Source organism: Nyctibius grandis, chromosome 6 (genome assembly GCF_013368605.1).
Source record: "Nyctibius grandis isolate bNycGra1 chromosome 6, bNycGra1.pri, whole genome shotgun sequence".
Taxonomy (NCBI): domain Eukaryota; kingdom Metazoa; phylum Chordata; class Aves; order Nyctibiiformes; family Nyctibiidae; genus Nyctibius; species Nyctibius grandis.
In genome coordinates this window covers 85,729,319-85,747,430 of record NC_090663.1, presented here as the reverse complement: position 1 = coordinate 85,747,430, position 18,112 = coordinate 85,729,319, and the positions used below count along the sequence as shown (strand labels likewise).

Sequence of the window (18,112 nt, the reverse complement as noted above, 5' to 3'; positions counted from 1 at the left end):
TTCACACTTAGCAGTGTGTATTACAGATCCATAATAATATGAATTCCTCTGATGCACAAATCACCCTCCATGGTAACCTAGGATCCCTAGGATACTTTAATTACCCTTACTTTAAGTTCCTCCAGATCAGTCTGGAATTATGTCAGCATACTAATTAATATTAGTAACATAAAAATTAATAAACAAAAAAATAATTTAAAATGGAAGGTGCTTTTAGCCATCAATGGGCTCGTCCTTTTGTGCTTTAGTTTCTTATATAAAAATATAAGAAGTCACCAATGTTTGGAAAAATAATTTTCTAATATCCTTTACACTGCTTTTACAGAGCATAGATTTGTTAAAAACAACTTTTGGGGACTTCACTGGGAATGCAGAAACAGCATTACAGAGGCGAAAAGAATTAGTTTTGTGCTTTTGGTATGAAATTGAAAGATCAACTGATCAGAAATGTTACTTTCTGAATGAATATAGTGGGAATTAGCTTAAAAACTCTGACCATGTTTTCACTTGACAGTGCCTATATTTCAGCACTGAAATAGGACTGGTAAATATTTCTGTAATGATAATAGGAAACGGCAATCCGTGCAACAAAACTTCTGAACTCTGCAGTTCATGGAAAAGATGTCTCTTGTCTTTGGGGAGCAGGCTGTTCTCACAGTGCTGGCACTCTTACTTGTTTCCAACAGCTGAACATCATCAAAATGTGGGGATGCTTTTCTAAAGTTACTCATCCATGTTGGGGTCAGACCTTAAGAAACATCTGTAACTGCCAGAACGGGGCTGGGAATGTCAGGGAGAGTTGGCCACATTTCTCCATGAAGATGCAATTCAGTTTATGCTAAAGATGAAAACTCTACACTTTTTACTTGGGGTAAACTTACTGGTAACTTCTGGGTTAACACTGATTCGGTACCAGACTTGAGTATCCAGCTGGGAAATCTGTAAGATCCAGTCTAGTGGATGTTATAAATGGACACGATTTGTGAATTGCAGCCCTTTCAGGTATATGGGTAGTGCATTCAATTGCAAACCAGTACAAAATAATTTTTAAATTATTAAGGAACTGTTTTGAAAGCAAAATGAACTATTATACACCCCTCCAAAATCAGCGCATCTAAATCAGTAAAACTTTAATTTTAACGTAGGGGAAGTTAAACTCGATAAATTCCAAAGTGAGCCTGTGCAAGATCCTTTTAAGTGCACTCCTCTTCATTGTTTTTGTGGCACTGAGCTGATGATTGACATGCTTGTTTCAATACAGATTTAATCTTCCAAGCTATATCTGTTAGGTGTATTTTAGATGCATAAGCAATAACGTGCTGTTATAGCAACATTACCTCTTCTTCTTGTTCTTGATCTGATTCTGATTCCTTTCAGTTCCAAAATGCCATGCAAAAAGAGAAGGGGAAAACAGAGCAGGCAAAATGCAAATTTTTAAGAAGAAAAGAGTAGGAAAAAATAACTTCTGATGACATTTAACCAAAAAGAAGAAAATGCAGTACGTTTCTCCAATTTATTTCTTACGTCAAAAAGTTGCAAAACTGAGCTGTTGGTTTAAAACAATAAAGGCTACAGAATCAAGCAAATTACAAACCTAAAAGCTGCTGCTGGGTGTTAGATGTCTAGTGATCCTTATTTGTACCAACACTTAAAATATATACATGCTTTTGCATCCATAAATTAGTATCAATAAAAAAATAGTTAAGAACATTACCCATTTAAAGTTAAAATATGTTGAGATGTGTTATTTTTAAATTATACAAAAATGCTAAAAAAAAAGATCATATTATATGCTAAAAATGCTGAGAAAAAATGAAAACCAGCAGGCAAGATGTTGGGCAAAGAGTCTAATAAATTCCCAAAAAGGCACGCAGCTCCTAATCTGACAAGGACAGTAGAAAATCCAAGTTATCACAGAATAGCAATAAACTGACTTTTTCTAAGAAACAAGTGCTTCTTAATACCTGATCTCACTTAAACAGAAATCAAGGGCACTCCCATGAGTTATGAGAATTCATAACAAGGTTTCAACCTTGTTATTTATAATAACTCATACCAGAATTTTTCTCTCCTTTTTCTGCCTTTGATATTGGACCATTTTATTCCCCAGGTACATTAATAACTGTTATAACTATATTCTGGAGAAAGACCATTTACACAATGTGACGTGCTCATAGATTCTTGAAAGATTTGATCAGATGTAGGAAGAAAAGTCAGTGTCAAAAGCCAATGTAATATTAAAATCTAGTCTAAGAAAGTATTTTTGGTGCCACTATAAACTTTCCAAATTTTAGAGCTCAAGTCTGCTATATTTTTATTGCTATCATCACAGATAAACAAGGCAGTCAGCTAAAAATGCTATTGCAAAGCCCATTAACTTTCAAACTGGCAAATAAAAAAAAATGACAAATAATTTTCACTCCTTCTGTACTTCATACCTCAAGAACATCATATGATGTACAGACATTATCCTTACACCTCGTGAAACAGGTATGAATGGTAACTTCATCTCCAGAGAGGTGTCACAAGACATGGTTAGACAGTGTGGAAAGTCTTTGGTAAAACAAAAAATGAACCTAGAGGCACTCATCGAGTCTCAGGTCTGTCTCAACCCTGAAGAGAATCTGGGCAAAATTTCTGTACGAAATCAGATTAGCATAGGTCTTGTGCAACACCAAATGAAACTGGCTTTCGTCTCCTTTCCGAGTCCTCAGAAAATATTTGATAACATCTTTGAACAATGGCATTAAGAGTACCAAACCCAAGAAATTGAAAGCCCTTGGGTGGTATTTATTCTTCTTTAAAATACCTGACTACGAAGCTTTAAAAATATTTTTTCCTCCTACTCATTTCTTGTTTATATTATAATGCTGATGACTATAGATCAGTATAATTTCACAGTACCTTTGTGTAAACAGGTAAAGTGATGTTTAAATTACATATGGCTTGATGAACGAGGCCTCTTGTAGATTTTGGCTCCTTCATGAATGATAATCGTCCACAGGGTTCTTGAGTGGTATCTCGCACCTGGTAGAGGAAACACACAGACATTTAATCTGCTATTTTGCTATTTTGCTCTATGATCTACCTGTGCCACTCAAAACTATTTAGCAGAAAGAGGCTAGATGTGCAAGAAAAAGTCCAAATAATGCGTTTTCTCTTTTTTTTCCTGCTTGTTTGTAAATGTACATTGGATATATTTGTATGGCAAAGCAAGAGCAGACTCAAGTATGTACACGCTTACACATTAGAAACTTATTTACAGAAGGCAGTCGTAACACTGTAATCAGTGTCTTAAAAGATCAGAGACATTCCAGTATGATTTGGCTTCTGGGATAACTTACAATACCCATTTTTCACTGAAATGGTCCCCAAACTTTACGGTCATAACAGAGACTCGTTTTGTATTAGGTGACAAAAGGAACTAAGTAATTTTCCCCCACATGGCAAGAATACGTATTTATGCTGATGTGAGCGATAACTCTGCTCAAAATTTTAGTATTAAATATTGTGTTTGTTCATTTGGCTACTCTTTTGGCTGACTGGCTGAAAAAGGTGAAAGATTACACTTAACATTTCTTCTCTCGCAAAATGTTTTCTCAAATGTATTGATAAAACCTAGAAATTTGCTGGAATATATTTATAGGTGTGACTATTATTATCTGCAAAAGATACTACATCATGCCATACTTTAAGATTTTTGCAGTGAATCTTACAAAAACCTCTTTCACAGTTGTTAGGAGAAACAAGTGTAAGCACTTAGAACTTAAGATGCTGGTGATGTAGTTTTAGCTTTTGGCCATAATGTCCATACGATATCACAGAAGAAATACAACTGATACAATTATCTCATTCTTAGTTTTCTGAACTGATAAAATGATACAATTAGATATATGTGTATTAACTTTATCAGGTTGAAAATACTAGATGAAAAGACACAGATGTTTTTGAACGTATTTTGGAAAATCCATCAGGGAGAAAAATATGTAAAGCCAAAGGTAGGTGGTGGCATAGATAAAGTTCTAAATTAAAACAAGCTTACAAAATACTGCTGGGAAGGAGAGAGAGAGTCTAAAAGCTGTCTAGCAGCATACAGCAAATTTAATATAATGAGGGAGTGGGTTGATTTTCTCCACTTTTTGGAAGTTTTCATTCATAAAGCATTTCTCTAGAACTGTTTTATGTAACGTTAATAGTGTACTCTGTTGTAGTCGGGATGTCCCAGTAGAAGGAAAAGCTCGTGGCTTTTGTTTTACAAAGTTTCCTACTCACATAAACGTTTAAAAAATAGAATAGTAAGTAACACACACTATAGGGATAAAATTAGGTTACAGTTGGGAATTTATCAAAATTACTTCCTTTTTCCTTTGTTCTCAAAAATATGGTAAAAACATAACTTGAAACATCCAAAAAGGAGCCATGCTTTTCTTACTGTACCTCCAAGAAAGTTTTGCATTGCTACTGAAGGGAGGATGATTGGTCGAAGAACAGTTATATCTGTATTTACAGCCATATGCATATTTACAAGTGTAATGTACAATGATCATATTTTAACAGATTTCTGCCAATTCTACAATGTTTTCTGATGCTTTTTTGCAGTTTCTGCTTTTTTCCTGCAATATTTTCACCCATGATGCAGAAAAACAAACGAGATCAAACTTGATCATCTCTTTAGATCATTAGGTAGAGAACAGGATTCCTAGAAGTACCATTTTGGTGTCTGAAAGAATATAGCAGGACACAGGCACAGGTAATTATACTTAGAGAAAAATTTTTCTAAATTTTAGGTAGCCACTTCTGGTTATTTTGACTAGCCAAGTCAACATTTAATCCAGTATCATAAAATAATTTGGAACTGTTCTTCAGTCTGCTAAGTTTATTGTAAACTCAGAAGTAGATAAAAAATAAAAATACAATCCATAGCTCATATTATAACATTACCTTAACAAACAGAGGAAGTCTATTTTCTTTGAAGGCAAAAAAACTGAATATATGATGTTGCCCACTCTTTGTTAGTGGCACCAAATTGCCAAAGCAGTCAACATAGATGGGTTTTCCTTCTAATACCTATTGGAAATAAAAAAACAGCAAAGCAGCAATTAAACACAGTGAAGTGGTCAGGATTTCTTCTTAAGCATAATTCTACAGTAGTTTTGATCAATTTCTTAAATTGCTAGGACTTGAAAGCTTTTGCAAGGTTTGTTATGTACAGTTAACTAAAAGCTGTGGAAACATTTCAGATTATTAAATTCCAAATGGAATACACTGTTAATTCAATAACAGTAGCATGACACTACAAATGACAACATGAGTATTCACTGTCATGAATCTGGGCAAAATCTCAATCTATATTTTAATTTGGATTTTGGCAGAAAACACTAGCTTAAAAACAGACGTTAGAAAATGGAGAAAAAACTGTTTAAGATTCTTGTATAGTACCTCTACGTCCCTGCTTCTGGCAACTTCAGCAAAATTTTCTTGTTGTTCTAGAGTTTTATCCACCTTGTCATCTGTCATGCAAAAACATCTTAACCGTGCTTCAATGGGATCATGTGATTTGGCAAACACCACAAATTTGGCCATGTAGGGGACACAGATAATCTCTCTGTACACTTGGGAAGCAAAAGTAACAGATTCTTGTGTCTGTCGACAGTCTATCAACCAAAATCTGTAAAAGAAAATGAAGAGTTGTGTAATCAGCACAGAAAGATTTAAGCAAGAAAATGATATGTTTTCCCATCCTGGCAGCATTAGCTGGTAACCACACCAATTGTACATGACAAGTCAGAATAAAGTAAAAAAAAATAGTTGCCATTTGGGAAGAATAGGTTAAGAATGCTCATGGTACCCCCTACGCATTAGGAGCATGAAGCAAAATCAACAGGGAAAGCATTTAGACCAGAATTTACTCTCCTAAATACTAGTTGCAAATCCTTCATAGAGCCTCCTGCTGCACAAATTCCAGGCCATTGTTTGCCTTTCTGATAAGATCTCACTCAGCTGGTAGCTTATTTGCTTCCACTACATGACTGGCTTTTAAATGCTTGAAGTTCACTTGTCCTGTGGCAGACAGTCTCACACACCTTCTCTGAAGATTTAAATATATTTAAATATTTTTGATGTTCATGAAATATATATATATATTATGTTTATAAGTATGTTTATCATATTTAATTATTTAAGTATGTGATAATATTTAAACAATTATTGATGGCTTACCAAAATAAATAAATTCTGGAAACTCACCACAGTATCCAATAAATGTTTTTTCTTCTATTCAAAAGTTGGCTATGGCCTAAACTTTGTTTTCATCTGAAATGATTCCTTAGAGTGAAAATATGTGATCAAATGTTTCCTGCCTTTTACCAAGAAATAAATCTCTTCTACAATAAGCTCAGTGGTCTCTGTTTTCTATCACTTTCAACAATTTCTGATGATGTTTGAAATGGTGACTGATCTTATCACCATTCTTCTAGAGCTGCCCAAAAGGTCTCTGAATTTGCTCTTGTTTATCACATCATTATTTGATTTCTATGCAGAATGTACGTAGATAAGGGTGTACTGGAAGAGTGCTGTTCAGATTTCCCCTAACTGTGACTCTGCAATATGTGCCTTTCATCTAGAGAAATACAGGTGCTTTTTGACAGTTGGTTGCTGCTAAACATCTGATGATGCAGAGGAGAGTAATGGCCCAGAAAAATCTTATCAAAATTGCTCATATCTAGTCATATGCTGAGCCTGTCATTTCTCTTCCAGGTTATGACTAAACTGTTAAACTACAGAGTGGGTAATTTCACCCTTTTCTCTTTAGCCCCCTCAAATCTCCCTAGGCATTGTATAATTTCCTGTTTGTTAGGAGCTAGATACATCAGTATACCACACTCGAGTGTTACTGAACTGTGTACAAACTTCTGACGTGACAAGGATGCTGCAAAAGTTTCCTGAATTTTATTCATGAGGAACAGGAGATTGAAACGACTTTTGGCATGTATTGCTAATCATAGAACGGTTTGGGTTGGAAGGGACCTCAAAGATAATCTAGTTCCTTCAGTCCATCTCTAACAGGTGAAATATAAAGCTGCTTTGCCCAAAACACTTGTTTTTCTTCTACTGTCATCTAGCTTAAAGGTTAGCAGTACATTCCTTACATACAATATCAAAAACTGAGGGTCTTTAGGTGAATGTAAATTATTTTGTTCACTGTGTAACACCGGATGCAAAATCAGATATTATTCTTATGTGAATTTAGTCAGGGACTTTTAACTTTGATTTTGTGGTAAGCTTTTATTATGCATATCAAAGACCACTGATAGATATATTTCTATATCTAAGCCATATTATATTTTGAAGACCCTGAAAGCAGATGTGTCCACATCTGATTCCTGCTACCCTTGCCTCACAGGTGCTGTGATCACCACTGACTCCCTTTTCATCATGCTTTCTAACATATCATTTACTGACAGCATCTTTCTAATGTATACGCTGAATCTTCTCCACCAGTGGTTCCCAGTCTGTGACACATGTACCAAAGGTCAAACACAAACATGTTCAAAGCAACAGGCAAATACTACTGGAATAAATTACTTCCTCTGCATGGTGTGAAGCCAGGAGCTGCCACTGCTATCTCATTCAGGCACCATCATGACAGAGAAATACAGAGAATGCTGGGCAAGGTCATAAGTTGTTTGATTTCACTAACATAATTATGACAAGTGAACGCCTGCCTCTTACGAAGTACTGCTTGTGCATGTGAATTGGAACAAACCACCTCAAAATTTATCAGACATACACTGTTACTTAAGACTGTGGATGTTGCAACTCAGGTCTAGAACTTCAGCTTCCAGAACAGGTCCTCTGGTGTCAAAAATGACCCTCCTCTTTGCTGAAAACTACAGGTTCTTTACCCTTGCTTTGGGCCATTCAGGCCAGGACAACATTGCCCAGTAATAAAAATTTACAGAATTTCCTTACACCTTTGTCAAGACAACTCAATTAATTGTTAGTTTGCAAAGGTAACAAGTTCCACTTAAAATAATTTTCCTTCTACTCCCAAAATGTAACAGCAGAAACGCAGCACGCATTTTACAAGGAGTAACACATATTGCCACCTTTCTCAGATATCACTTCATTTAGTTTCTCTGTGGAGCTGACGACATTTCTTTTAAATAAAATTCACTGTGTGGGTGGAAAGCATGCTTGAGTTTGACACACGTAGGATGGAGATGCAAGTCATGAGAGGTCAAAGACACCTCAAAAGTTGATATAATCTGCAGGGGGCTTATTACGTACTGTAGATTACACGGTATTACAACCACAAAGCATACCTTTCAAGTGTGGTTTCTCTGGTCTTACTCATCTGCAGTTGAATAACAGTGAATTTCATGCTATGCTTATCTTTAGGCCATTTAACAAACACACTGGTTAAAAAACAGGCTCATGACATTTGAAAGAGAGAAAGCATGTTTGGTACATAAAGGCTCTGCATACTGATACTTTCCTTTTCATGTGTGGGAGAATTCTGCTATGCTGGACTCAAACTGGAGAGGCTATATCCTCTGAGAAATCACCATATGCTCAAATGATTTGCTGTCATACACCAGGGGATAAAAAGCCCAAAGAGATAAAAAAATTAAAAAAAAAAAGCTGCAGCTCAGGAAATGGAAACCAGCTGTGCCTCAAAGTCTGCTGTTTAATTCACATGTGTTTTAGACAAATATATCTCTTTCCGAAGCTCACTTTGGACAGAATAAGTCTTATGAATGGGAAAATTATTCCCCATCATTAATGATTTAACTAGACATAAACAAGTTACTATGAATAGCGAACAGGCAGGAATCAGCTGATTCTTAGCAGGGCACAGGGGTAGATGCACTTTTAGACCAGGGCACAAGTGAAGAAATTCAGGTTAGCTTGTCCTTCAGCAAAGAAGGTAATGAGTTCTCTGACTGTAATACATGAAAAATCCCATTTTTATAACTTTAATAGCATTTAAAATAATGTTTGGGTTAAAGCAGTCTGTTGAACATTTATTTAGACTAAAAAGAAGAGGTGAAATCCATTAAAATCTCTACACGGGACCTTGCCTATATCACAGAACATTGGCAATAGTAATCAATTTTAATGTCATCACCTGGTTAGAAAACATCAACTACTAATATGGATTGTACTTCCATACACTGTCACCCTCATTCTGGCTGTATTTCCTGTGTAGCTCTGCTGGGGACTTCACAATTTTAGGGAGTTTGACCTCTCAAACTTTGCATCTAGTCTCTACATCTGGTTCTTAAATGAATCTTTAATTTAGCCCTTTAAACAGAATACTGCAGGTAGCAGATGAGAGCTAAAACACACTTTAAGATCTCCCTCTTGTGGTCACTGCTGTTAAAGAAAAATGTTTAGTTGAACTGAAAAAAGTACATAATTAATGTCCAACTTAATGGGAAGAAAGCCAGTTCTGAACTGAGAAAGGATAGGAAAATATTACTTTGTTTCACCTAATGTTAAAGTTATACTGTAGACTGGACTGCAAGAGCTGAACTCATTTTAACATTGAATAAATTATTTCATTAAATAGCAAACCTAATCTAATAGTAATAGCTACGCTGGACAAGCTACTCTTGAATCTCATCACAAGAACAGATGGTTAGAGGAGATTCTTCTAGATCACAGTTTGGTACACCTACAGGCCTTTCTGCTTGGTTTCTCAGTTGTTGGATATTCTGGAAGTAACATCTTTTATAAGAGGTATAATGAGCTACCCAAGTAAGGGATTTCTCTTTCCATAGAAATTTGCATATTTCTGCATCTAGGAGAGAAGGGGTATTCAAAATGAAACCAGATTTTTTTCTAATTACCTGAAAATTGACCTGTCCCTCAGATTACTATCTCAGAAAAATGAGGATGTCATTAATTCATTCTGGGATCATAGCAGGTGCTGACTGCAAAGGACTAATGGCCAAGATAAAAATGACAAGAACATCAATTTCTTTCTGCAGGTAAGGACTTCAGTGCTTACAGCTCTTGTACATCATCTGTCTGGGCTGAGCGGCTCAGGGCTTCCAAAATACCTCACCAACTGGTTCACAGCATAGACAAAATACCTATGTTCCTTCTACTATATAAACTAAAATAGTTTAAAGGAAATATTTGTTGTAAAAAGACGTGCACTTGAAAGTAACACTGTAAAACTCATGTTTTGTTGTACAGGTACCTGGCAGACACATTTGTTGTGAAGGAAACACATTCATTAACAAATGTCAGTGGTGTTGTTCCAGTGATGTCTTCCCATTGGGCGGGGGTGGTTCCTCCTGAAATGAGAAGAGATTTAAAAGAAAATTAAAACCAAGCAAATCTGCAACTTTCTTGCTTCTAAGAAATATTTGACATTCTTCTGAGTTTTTAACCACTATGAAACCAGTAATAATCCAAGACATGCTTTCTCCTTAGGACCACGTTATTCCACTAGTAGGATTGTATGGGTTTCCCCTCAGAAAACAAATTACCCAAATGATTTTCAAATTATAAGTCCTGTAGCGCAGCTCCAGAAATGTTAAGAGGCTGGAATTTTGGGGGGAGAGGTGTAATTTAGTAGAAATTGCTTTTGTTCATTCTAGACTATTCACATATGTGGGGTAAAAATGGCCCAGATATAGTGCAGTTAAACCTATATTGTTACACTTGGGAAACAATAATAATATTACTAATAGTGACAACTACAATTTATGATTTCTATATTCTACTTCTTTTTCAAATAATTCAAAGACTCAGGTCCAGTATGTACATAACTAAGAAATTTCTTTTGCACATTGCTATGAAAACCAATGAAACAATCTGTGTCTGACAAGCTCCCTGGAAGACCTTGCAGTTGAAATGTGCACCTCCATATCACGCTGTACAACAGACAGCCTTCTGGATTCCTATCAGTCTATTCCAAAATGTGGGCACAATCTGTCACCCTGCAGCTGTGTTTTCAAGTTCTTCAATATATGTCCCTGCATCACCTTTTCATGAAGAATGTCCAGTTGGTTTCCAGTTACCTTAAAACCACACTGAGTTTACAGAAATCAGAGATAGAAGTGTTTATTTCTAACAGCAGTTATGAATATTTATAGAACACACATGAAGAACTAAAGGAAGAACTATGCATAACCAGAGCTAAGTCAGAATGTGTGTCTGTCCCTCCTCTCATGTGCAGCTGACTTGCTAGATATCCATTTGACCACATAGCACAGTCTTCATGCAAACCTTAAACCAAGTTGTATCTGTAAAGGAATACTAGTTTTCAGGAAATACCTCCTTTCTCCTTTTGGTGAAGCATTCTTGGGACCAATCTCCCTTTTGAAGTTTTCTAGATAATTCTTGCAGATTTACTGTCCCTTCAAGCAACTTGCTCAAATTCCTCTTTATAGAGGATACCATTCTTCTCTATTTAAATAAACACTGTTTCACTCTCTTGGAAATTCAAGTACTTCTTTGTTGACTAGATGTTGTTTCTGGTATTTCAGCAGCTAACAGCTTTGTATTGAGAAATTGTAAAAGAACCTGTTCTCTGGAATGACTCATTGGCACATCTCAGCATGTAATGCATCTTACATTGGGTTGGTATTTGAAATCAGTTTGAAAATTAAGAAATATGACTTCTAAACAGAACAAAAGCATGCAGCTTATTTCTGTCTCTTAACTGAGACTGAATGAGACGCTAAGCACTCTGGAGTTATAGCACGTATAAAGTGTTTAGCTCCAGTATTTTCCTCTGAAGCATACTGCAGCATTATGTCTGTACTAGACTTACTCTGCTAGGCAAAGGTATGTTGGTTCTCAAGAAACAAATTGTAAGGAAAATGCAAAAAGAACCAATCCCCAAGTCTATGATTATATTGCACATCTCCTGTTAGTCCAAACAACAATTCTGCTATAAAGTAATTGTTTGGAAAGTAGTTTATTTTCACAGCCTCCCATTCCAGTCAGGTTTTCACCAAGCTTTGCATGTGTATAATTAGTTTAACATATTCAGCCCACGATGACTGATCATTTCAAGATGCGTATAAAAAGCTCTAGTATTTGCATCCTACCTGTTATGCTGCATAGTAACCTTAAAGTGGGTGTGTCGCCTCCATAACCATTCATGATCCCATCACTGGAGGCCTTGGGGACAGGAATCGTCATCGTGATGGGTTTATGGAACTTCCTTCTCCTGGGCTCCAGTGTGACTATAGGACTGAAGGTAGCCTTGTTGCCTAAAATCTTCTTTATCAGTTCAGTGTGCATAGGTTGAGCCTTTCCAAAGCAAAAGACAGTAACAGAATAGTTACTTGAAAACAGTTTAATGAGTATGTAAAAAACTGGGTCTGTGTATTGCCACAAAACCCTTAAGTTTTTACATTAAGTGGGACAGTTTCCCATGAAAATCTGCAGAGAGAAGAACTGACCGACAGTGAGAAGGGGAGACCTCCCTTTTCAACTTTCCCATCCTTTCCTCTTCCGATCCCCTTTCCTGGTGCTTGTCAGACCCTTTACAGCACTGATTTAATTCACTTCACCAGCAGTAAATGATTCCCTTGTCACCTTTTTATTTTTTTTTTCCTTAGAACAAGCTCTAAGCTATATGTCCTGGTTTTGCAGGGATACAATTTATAGAATCACTTTTCTGTTCCATGTTGTTTCAGTTTGTGGCCAGCTGTGGGATGATGATCAAGGCCATTAGCAGTGACAGCCAGGGCAGCTGCCCCAGGCTGGCCCACAGGTGTGTTCTATAATATCAACATCAGGTTCACTATAAATGGGAAAGCTGGTGGGGATAGGAGCTCTTTGCTCTGCTCTCCTCTTCTTCCTTCTTCTCAATGATTACTATCCCTGGAGGGACTTGCCACCACCCTATGAGCTAAGTATAATTTTGTGTCTTTTGTATTAGTATTGATATTGGTTTTCTTATTTTATTAAATCTGTTTAAGTTTCGACCCACGAGTCTCCCTCCTTTTCCCAATTCCCTTTCTTGGTCAGGGAGGTGAGATTGGGTGATAGAACAACTGGTTATTGTTTAGCTCTGGGTATGGGCTAAACAGAGACATTGAGTAAGCTATTCAGCTGTTCACAGGAGATTTCAACAAGCACAGTCTCCTGGCCAAGGTAAGTTGTGGATGCATGCAGCAGGAGGGGATGAAGGTAGGGGAAAGACTTCCTTCTCTTTCAGTAGTGAACTGTTAGGCTGGTTTACTTCATGCTGAGAATCTGTACATTTGACCTAGTTATTTCAGCACTTTGAACTTCTCTGGTGCCCTTCATAAGAAGTATTTAAGAAATTGTTCTATGACCTACACTAATATCATCATCACCATCAAAATTAAGTGCTTTTCCCAAGATCAGATAGACAGTTAACAGACAGGAATCTGAAATAAGTGGAATACCCAAAGCTTTACCACTTTTTAAAATTATTTTTACTAGAAGCATTCTACACAAAAACGTGACAAGCTGAATATGTTGGTTCTCCAAAAGAAGAGGGTGATTTTACACTAAAAAAAAAAAGATAAGCTTTGTAATTGTTTCATTGTACCTGGAGGCCAACACGAATTCGTTTGGTTAGAGCCCCTTCTGGGAAGACTGCCTGCACTTGTGGCACAACAGTGCTGCTCAGCACACCTCCCTCGGGTCCGATAAGGTTGCTGTCCTGTTTGATTCGTGATACCACTGCGAAGTACTGAGGGAAATCTCGGGTGATGATGCGGCAGATCCGTTTCTTCTCAAGCTCCTCTGGAGTGTCAAGTACTGAGGCCAAAAGAGAAGATGGTCAGAAGACGAGAATTTCATAGAAACAGTCCAGAGAACTTCAAAAAGCATTCAAGCTTTTCACAGTTTAACTGTAATTTACAAAAGTGTTTTGTCTAGAAATCAAAAGGAAACATACCCCAGTATTTTAAGTTCAGCTAAAACAGAAATCAAGAAAAGGAACAGACAGAACAACTAACTGAAGGGAGCTTAAGACAGCAAACTCAGAACACGTTGACAACATCCCCAAAATCAGCAGGCAACCAAGCAAAGGGATTGGTCCAAGCCCCTTTCTACTTCACACGTTTACACTATGGCCTGGAGTAGCGTCAAGGAAACTAAACTCTAAATAAAGTATCAAAGTCTGAGTTCAGCTTTAAGTATGTGAGCTGGCTTGTTTATATTTTTTTAAAAGCAATCAAAATTAATAACAAATTCTGCAGATCCTAGCCAGCCCAAGGCCATTCTGTTCTCTCAGAAAGCAAGAGTAGCCATGACTGACATTTCCTCCCACACATGTAGCTGCTTGGAAAGGATTAGTATGATAATTGCCTTGTTTTGTAAAGATGTTTGCTGTGGAAGCTTTTGGTCTAACATTATGAAGAGGAAGAGTAGAAAACATAAATCTAGCATGTATTCTCAACGTTGTGATGGTAGATTTTGGTTTGTCCCACTACGCTTCAGCAGACCATGCAAGGGAAGTAAGCACAAGTACAGTGTGCTGCTGGCTTCTGTACTGAGAACATGATTATGCTCCAGTGTGACTGGAGAATGTAGTGTCAGAAATCCTAGGGTGGACCAAACATGAGGTGCTAAACAGAATAACTGGTAAAAAGCTATTACCCCCAGTTACAGATGTAATGCTGGAGCAGAATGGAAAAAAAAAATCGCACTGGATACCTTCATCCATCCCATTCAAGATTTCATTCAGTTCATCCTCAGTGTATTCACAGAAATGCTCCTTCCAGCTGTCCCCATTCTCACTGCGCAGGATCACCAGCTCCCTCTCTTTCCCACGCAGAGCAGCAAAGTGGGGAATCTCCACAATCACAGGCCTGGCACAGCAACACAGCGCATTAAATGCACACGGGAGAGAGGAAGAAACAGGATTAACAGCAACTCTATTCAGTCTGCTACAAAGTGACCTGGAAATCTACTACTTTTGCTGGAATATTTTGGTGTAATCCTAAACTAGTAGGTCACTAACACATATTAGATTTTTACAGGGACCCAGTAAGTGCTGAAGGACAGATGAAAAAGTGCATTCACCTCTTTCCACAGTGTGAATGATATTTGGTAAGATAATAGTGCTTAGTGAGAAATTTGGTAATTGTTTTGCAAATTCATAAAAAACTCATGCTCATTTTAGTTGTCACTACTGTCTGGGTTAACCTGTGCAACTTCATTTCAAAGAGAATCTACTGTAACGTACATGAATAGTGGGGCAAATTCTGATCTCGCTTATACTAGTGCAAATCAGAATAATTTCATTGCAATCAGTGGGTAATTGCGTCCTGTGCCAATTTTACTTCATTGTAGTTCTATATATTCCAATGAATTTATTCCTGATTTACACTCTGGGAGAGAGAAAGGAGGTCTGAGGAGATCATCTGGGTTTCTGTTTCAGTATAGGAGATAAGAATTTGCCTTGTTGCCTTAAAAGCAGATGTTAATATATGTATCAGTGTATGCATCCATATATATACACACACACATACAACACACATGTGTACATATATCTATAGCTATACATACATACTCTTAGAAATAAGGGAGAAAACACAAATATATTTGTATATACACTTCTGTAATCAGAGGACTCACACAGGTTACCATGTACATAGTAAATGTCATGTGTTCTGTTACACTGGTGGTATCTGACATATAACTGATTAACTAGTCCTTGATACAAAAAACATCTTAAAATTTACAGTAGATTCCTCTTTTTTTTTTTTTTGTCCCAATCCAGGTTGCTTTGCTACAGACATCAAGCACGTAACTAGGAAGATTTCATGCCAAAACAAAAATGAAGGCCACAGTACTTTAAGAAAAAGATACAAACATACCACCAAAACAAAACCACATACCACAAGGGTTGAAAAATGGTCCACTAAGGGTTAGGTACACAAGATTTCAAATGATAGAAAGGGACAATATCATGGGCATAATGACATAAAAAAAATCATATTGCAGAAAGAGGAGAAGAATGGGGAGGTCAGCATCCATCAATTTGTTTCAAGTCTCTCCTACCCAAGGAATTTGGTCCCAGGAGGCCCCAGCTGAAGGATTCGGCTGACCAAGCTTTCTCCCTCATTAAGTGGGGGAGGAGCCGTAGGCAGATGAAGTTTACTGAGTACATCCAAAGCAGCAGTGAAAGAAAGAACATAAATAAACTTTATGTATTTTTTGTGCCAGAACGCCAGTGCCACTGTCTGGTGCACAGAGTGGAATTAGGCTGTACACTGAATAAGGTTCCGTCCTAGCAATGACAATTTGGTGATCAAAATCTGTTTTGTTAATTTAGGATCTTTTCTTGCTTATGGGAAGAGAACGGGAGTTTTGGCAGTGAACTCAAAGGGAACAGGATTTAGACCTTAGGATGCATTTCTGCAAACAGTACGGTCATTTTCTGATTTCACTGCCAGTACAACACCCAGAAAAATATATACATATATATACAGAAAAATGCTTGCAGGAGGGCCGCAGAGATGTGAGAATGAATAAACCCACATGTGCTATATCCTGGTCTTTCAGGTGAGACATTCTCATTAGATAGAGAAACCATTAAAAAGGAAATGGGAGACATAGTTAAGGTCAATTTGTGTGTGACAAAGATAATGGGAAGACTGAATGTGACAGCACAATATTCCTTCTGCTCTTTAGCTTTCGTTCAGCTTCTCTTTAAAAGTGACCAAGATGTGAAAAGAATAACTGGTAGAAAGCACCTGATTAGCCAGCTTGTTTGCTGTTACTTGGGATATTAAGAGGTATCCTGTCTGTCAAAAGGAATGGTTGGGCTTGCTCTTAGCATCACATTCACAGTGTTTCAGAACTGCTCTTGCTTTTTCACCAAATTAGTGCAACAGTGAAGTAGCTAAAATATGTCTTGGGTATGTTCTCCTTTCACATTCCACATAAAAGCAGTGGGCAGTTAAAAACTACCAATCAACTTTTTTCTCTCCTTAAGCTCAATCTTTTAGAAAAAGCACTAAAGAAGATAGTGGCTCTGATGACTGCCTGTTGTAACAGGATTTTAAAGCAACTGATTTGTTTTGAAATGGATTTAAACTATTGCTGTTTACAGAGTCACTTTTTTACAATTTCTGAATGAAGCTATTTATTGTAAGAGAAGGGGTTCCTTCAATCATCCACTTTTGGATGCCACAGTTGATAGGGAGAACAGTCGTTAAAACAAATCAAAAGTGTGGATAACTGCTGCTTTTGGCTGAAAATTGCTAAAACAAGCTCAGCAGCAGACATAAATCTGATCTTTCTACGAGTTTTGCAGCATAGGACAAAAGAAACAGCCAAAAAATTCCAGGGTTGTCCTATTGCTTAATTTAGCAATTTCAACCCCAGAAAAATCAAAGGCACTGTGCTTCCCTGATAGTCCAAATCACTGATAACACAACACAAGTTTTTAAATGAAGCAGCTGCAACTTGTGTTGTGTACGTAGCAGGTTTTACATTTGGGCTTTAGATCAGTGCTGTGCTATTCGTGCCTCACGTAGATTATTTAAATATAGCATGAACTGCCTTTTCTGGCTGCAAAGGAGTCTTTTCCCCCTATAATATCACACCACTGAGTAATAATGATATCCAAGGAAGCACATTAACCTTAAAAATACCCGTTTTCAAAGGAAAAGGCGTAAAAGCTTTGTGAATTGTTAACTAACAACTGATTTGTAGCTCACACAACCGGTCTGTTACCATAGGTTACAAACATCTTTATCTGTTCAAGCCTTGATAAAGGAACCATTTCAGTGCAAACGTTTTCCTTTAGGCCATATGGCACCCCTTACCCAAGGAACTGAGCCCCAGAAGGTCCAACTTCAATCAGGCGGCTGGCCAGGCCTTCGCCTTCCACCATGGGAGGCATGGTGGCCAGTCTGTGGCGCTTCACCAACCGGCAAGTCACTCGTGTTGGAGCCGTGCATTTCCGAGGAGGAATAATGATCCGTAGGCCGTTGTGTCTGCAGCCTCTCATGGCACCCCCACGAGCATCCACCATGAAACTAACCAGGAAGCTGAAAAATCAGGAAAAAAAAAATTAGATACAAAAAAACATTAAAATTCCTTTGGTTATGTTCCATGTACGTAACAAACTACATCTGTAAATATAGCTCTTTCT

The 18,112-nt window shown here is 37.3% G+C and overlaps 1 protein-coding gene across 9 annotated transcripts in view; it reads right to left on the bottom strand.

Moving 5' to 3' along the window:
* The window catches only part of ANK2 (ankyrin 2), a 322,501-nt gene that overhangs the window by 28,696 nt on the left and 275,693 nt on the right, over window positions 1-18,112 (bottom strand). For all 9 annotated transcript variants that reach the window (XM_068404330.1, XM_068404332.1, XM_068404331.1 and 6 more), the window contains 9 exons: window positions 17,784-18,008; window positions 14,662-14,816; window positions 13,550-13,761; window positions 12,072-12,276; window positions 10,211-10,307; window positions 5,440-5,668; window positions 4,942-5,067; window positions 2,905-3,027; window positions 1,338-1,370 (listed from right to left, as the gene is read on the bottom strand). In XM_068404330.1, coding sequence (XP_068260431.1) covers window positions 1,338-1,370; window positions 2,905-3,027; window positions 4,942-5,067; window positions 5,440-5,668; window positions 10,211-10,307; window positions 12,072-12,276; window positions 13,550-13,761; window positions 14,662-14,816; window positions 17,784-18,008 — 1,405 coding nt within the window. The remainder of the gene's footprint in view (window positions 1-1,337; window positions 1,371-2,904; window positions 3,028-4,941; window positions 5,068-5,439; window positions 5,669-10,210; window positions 10,308-12,071; window positions 12,277-13,549; window positions 13,762-14,661; window positions 14,817-17,783; window positions 18,009-18,112) is intronic.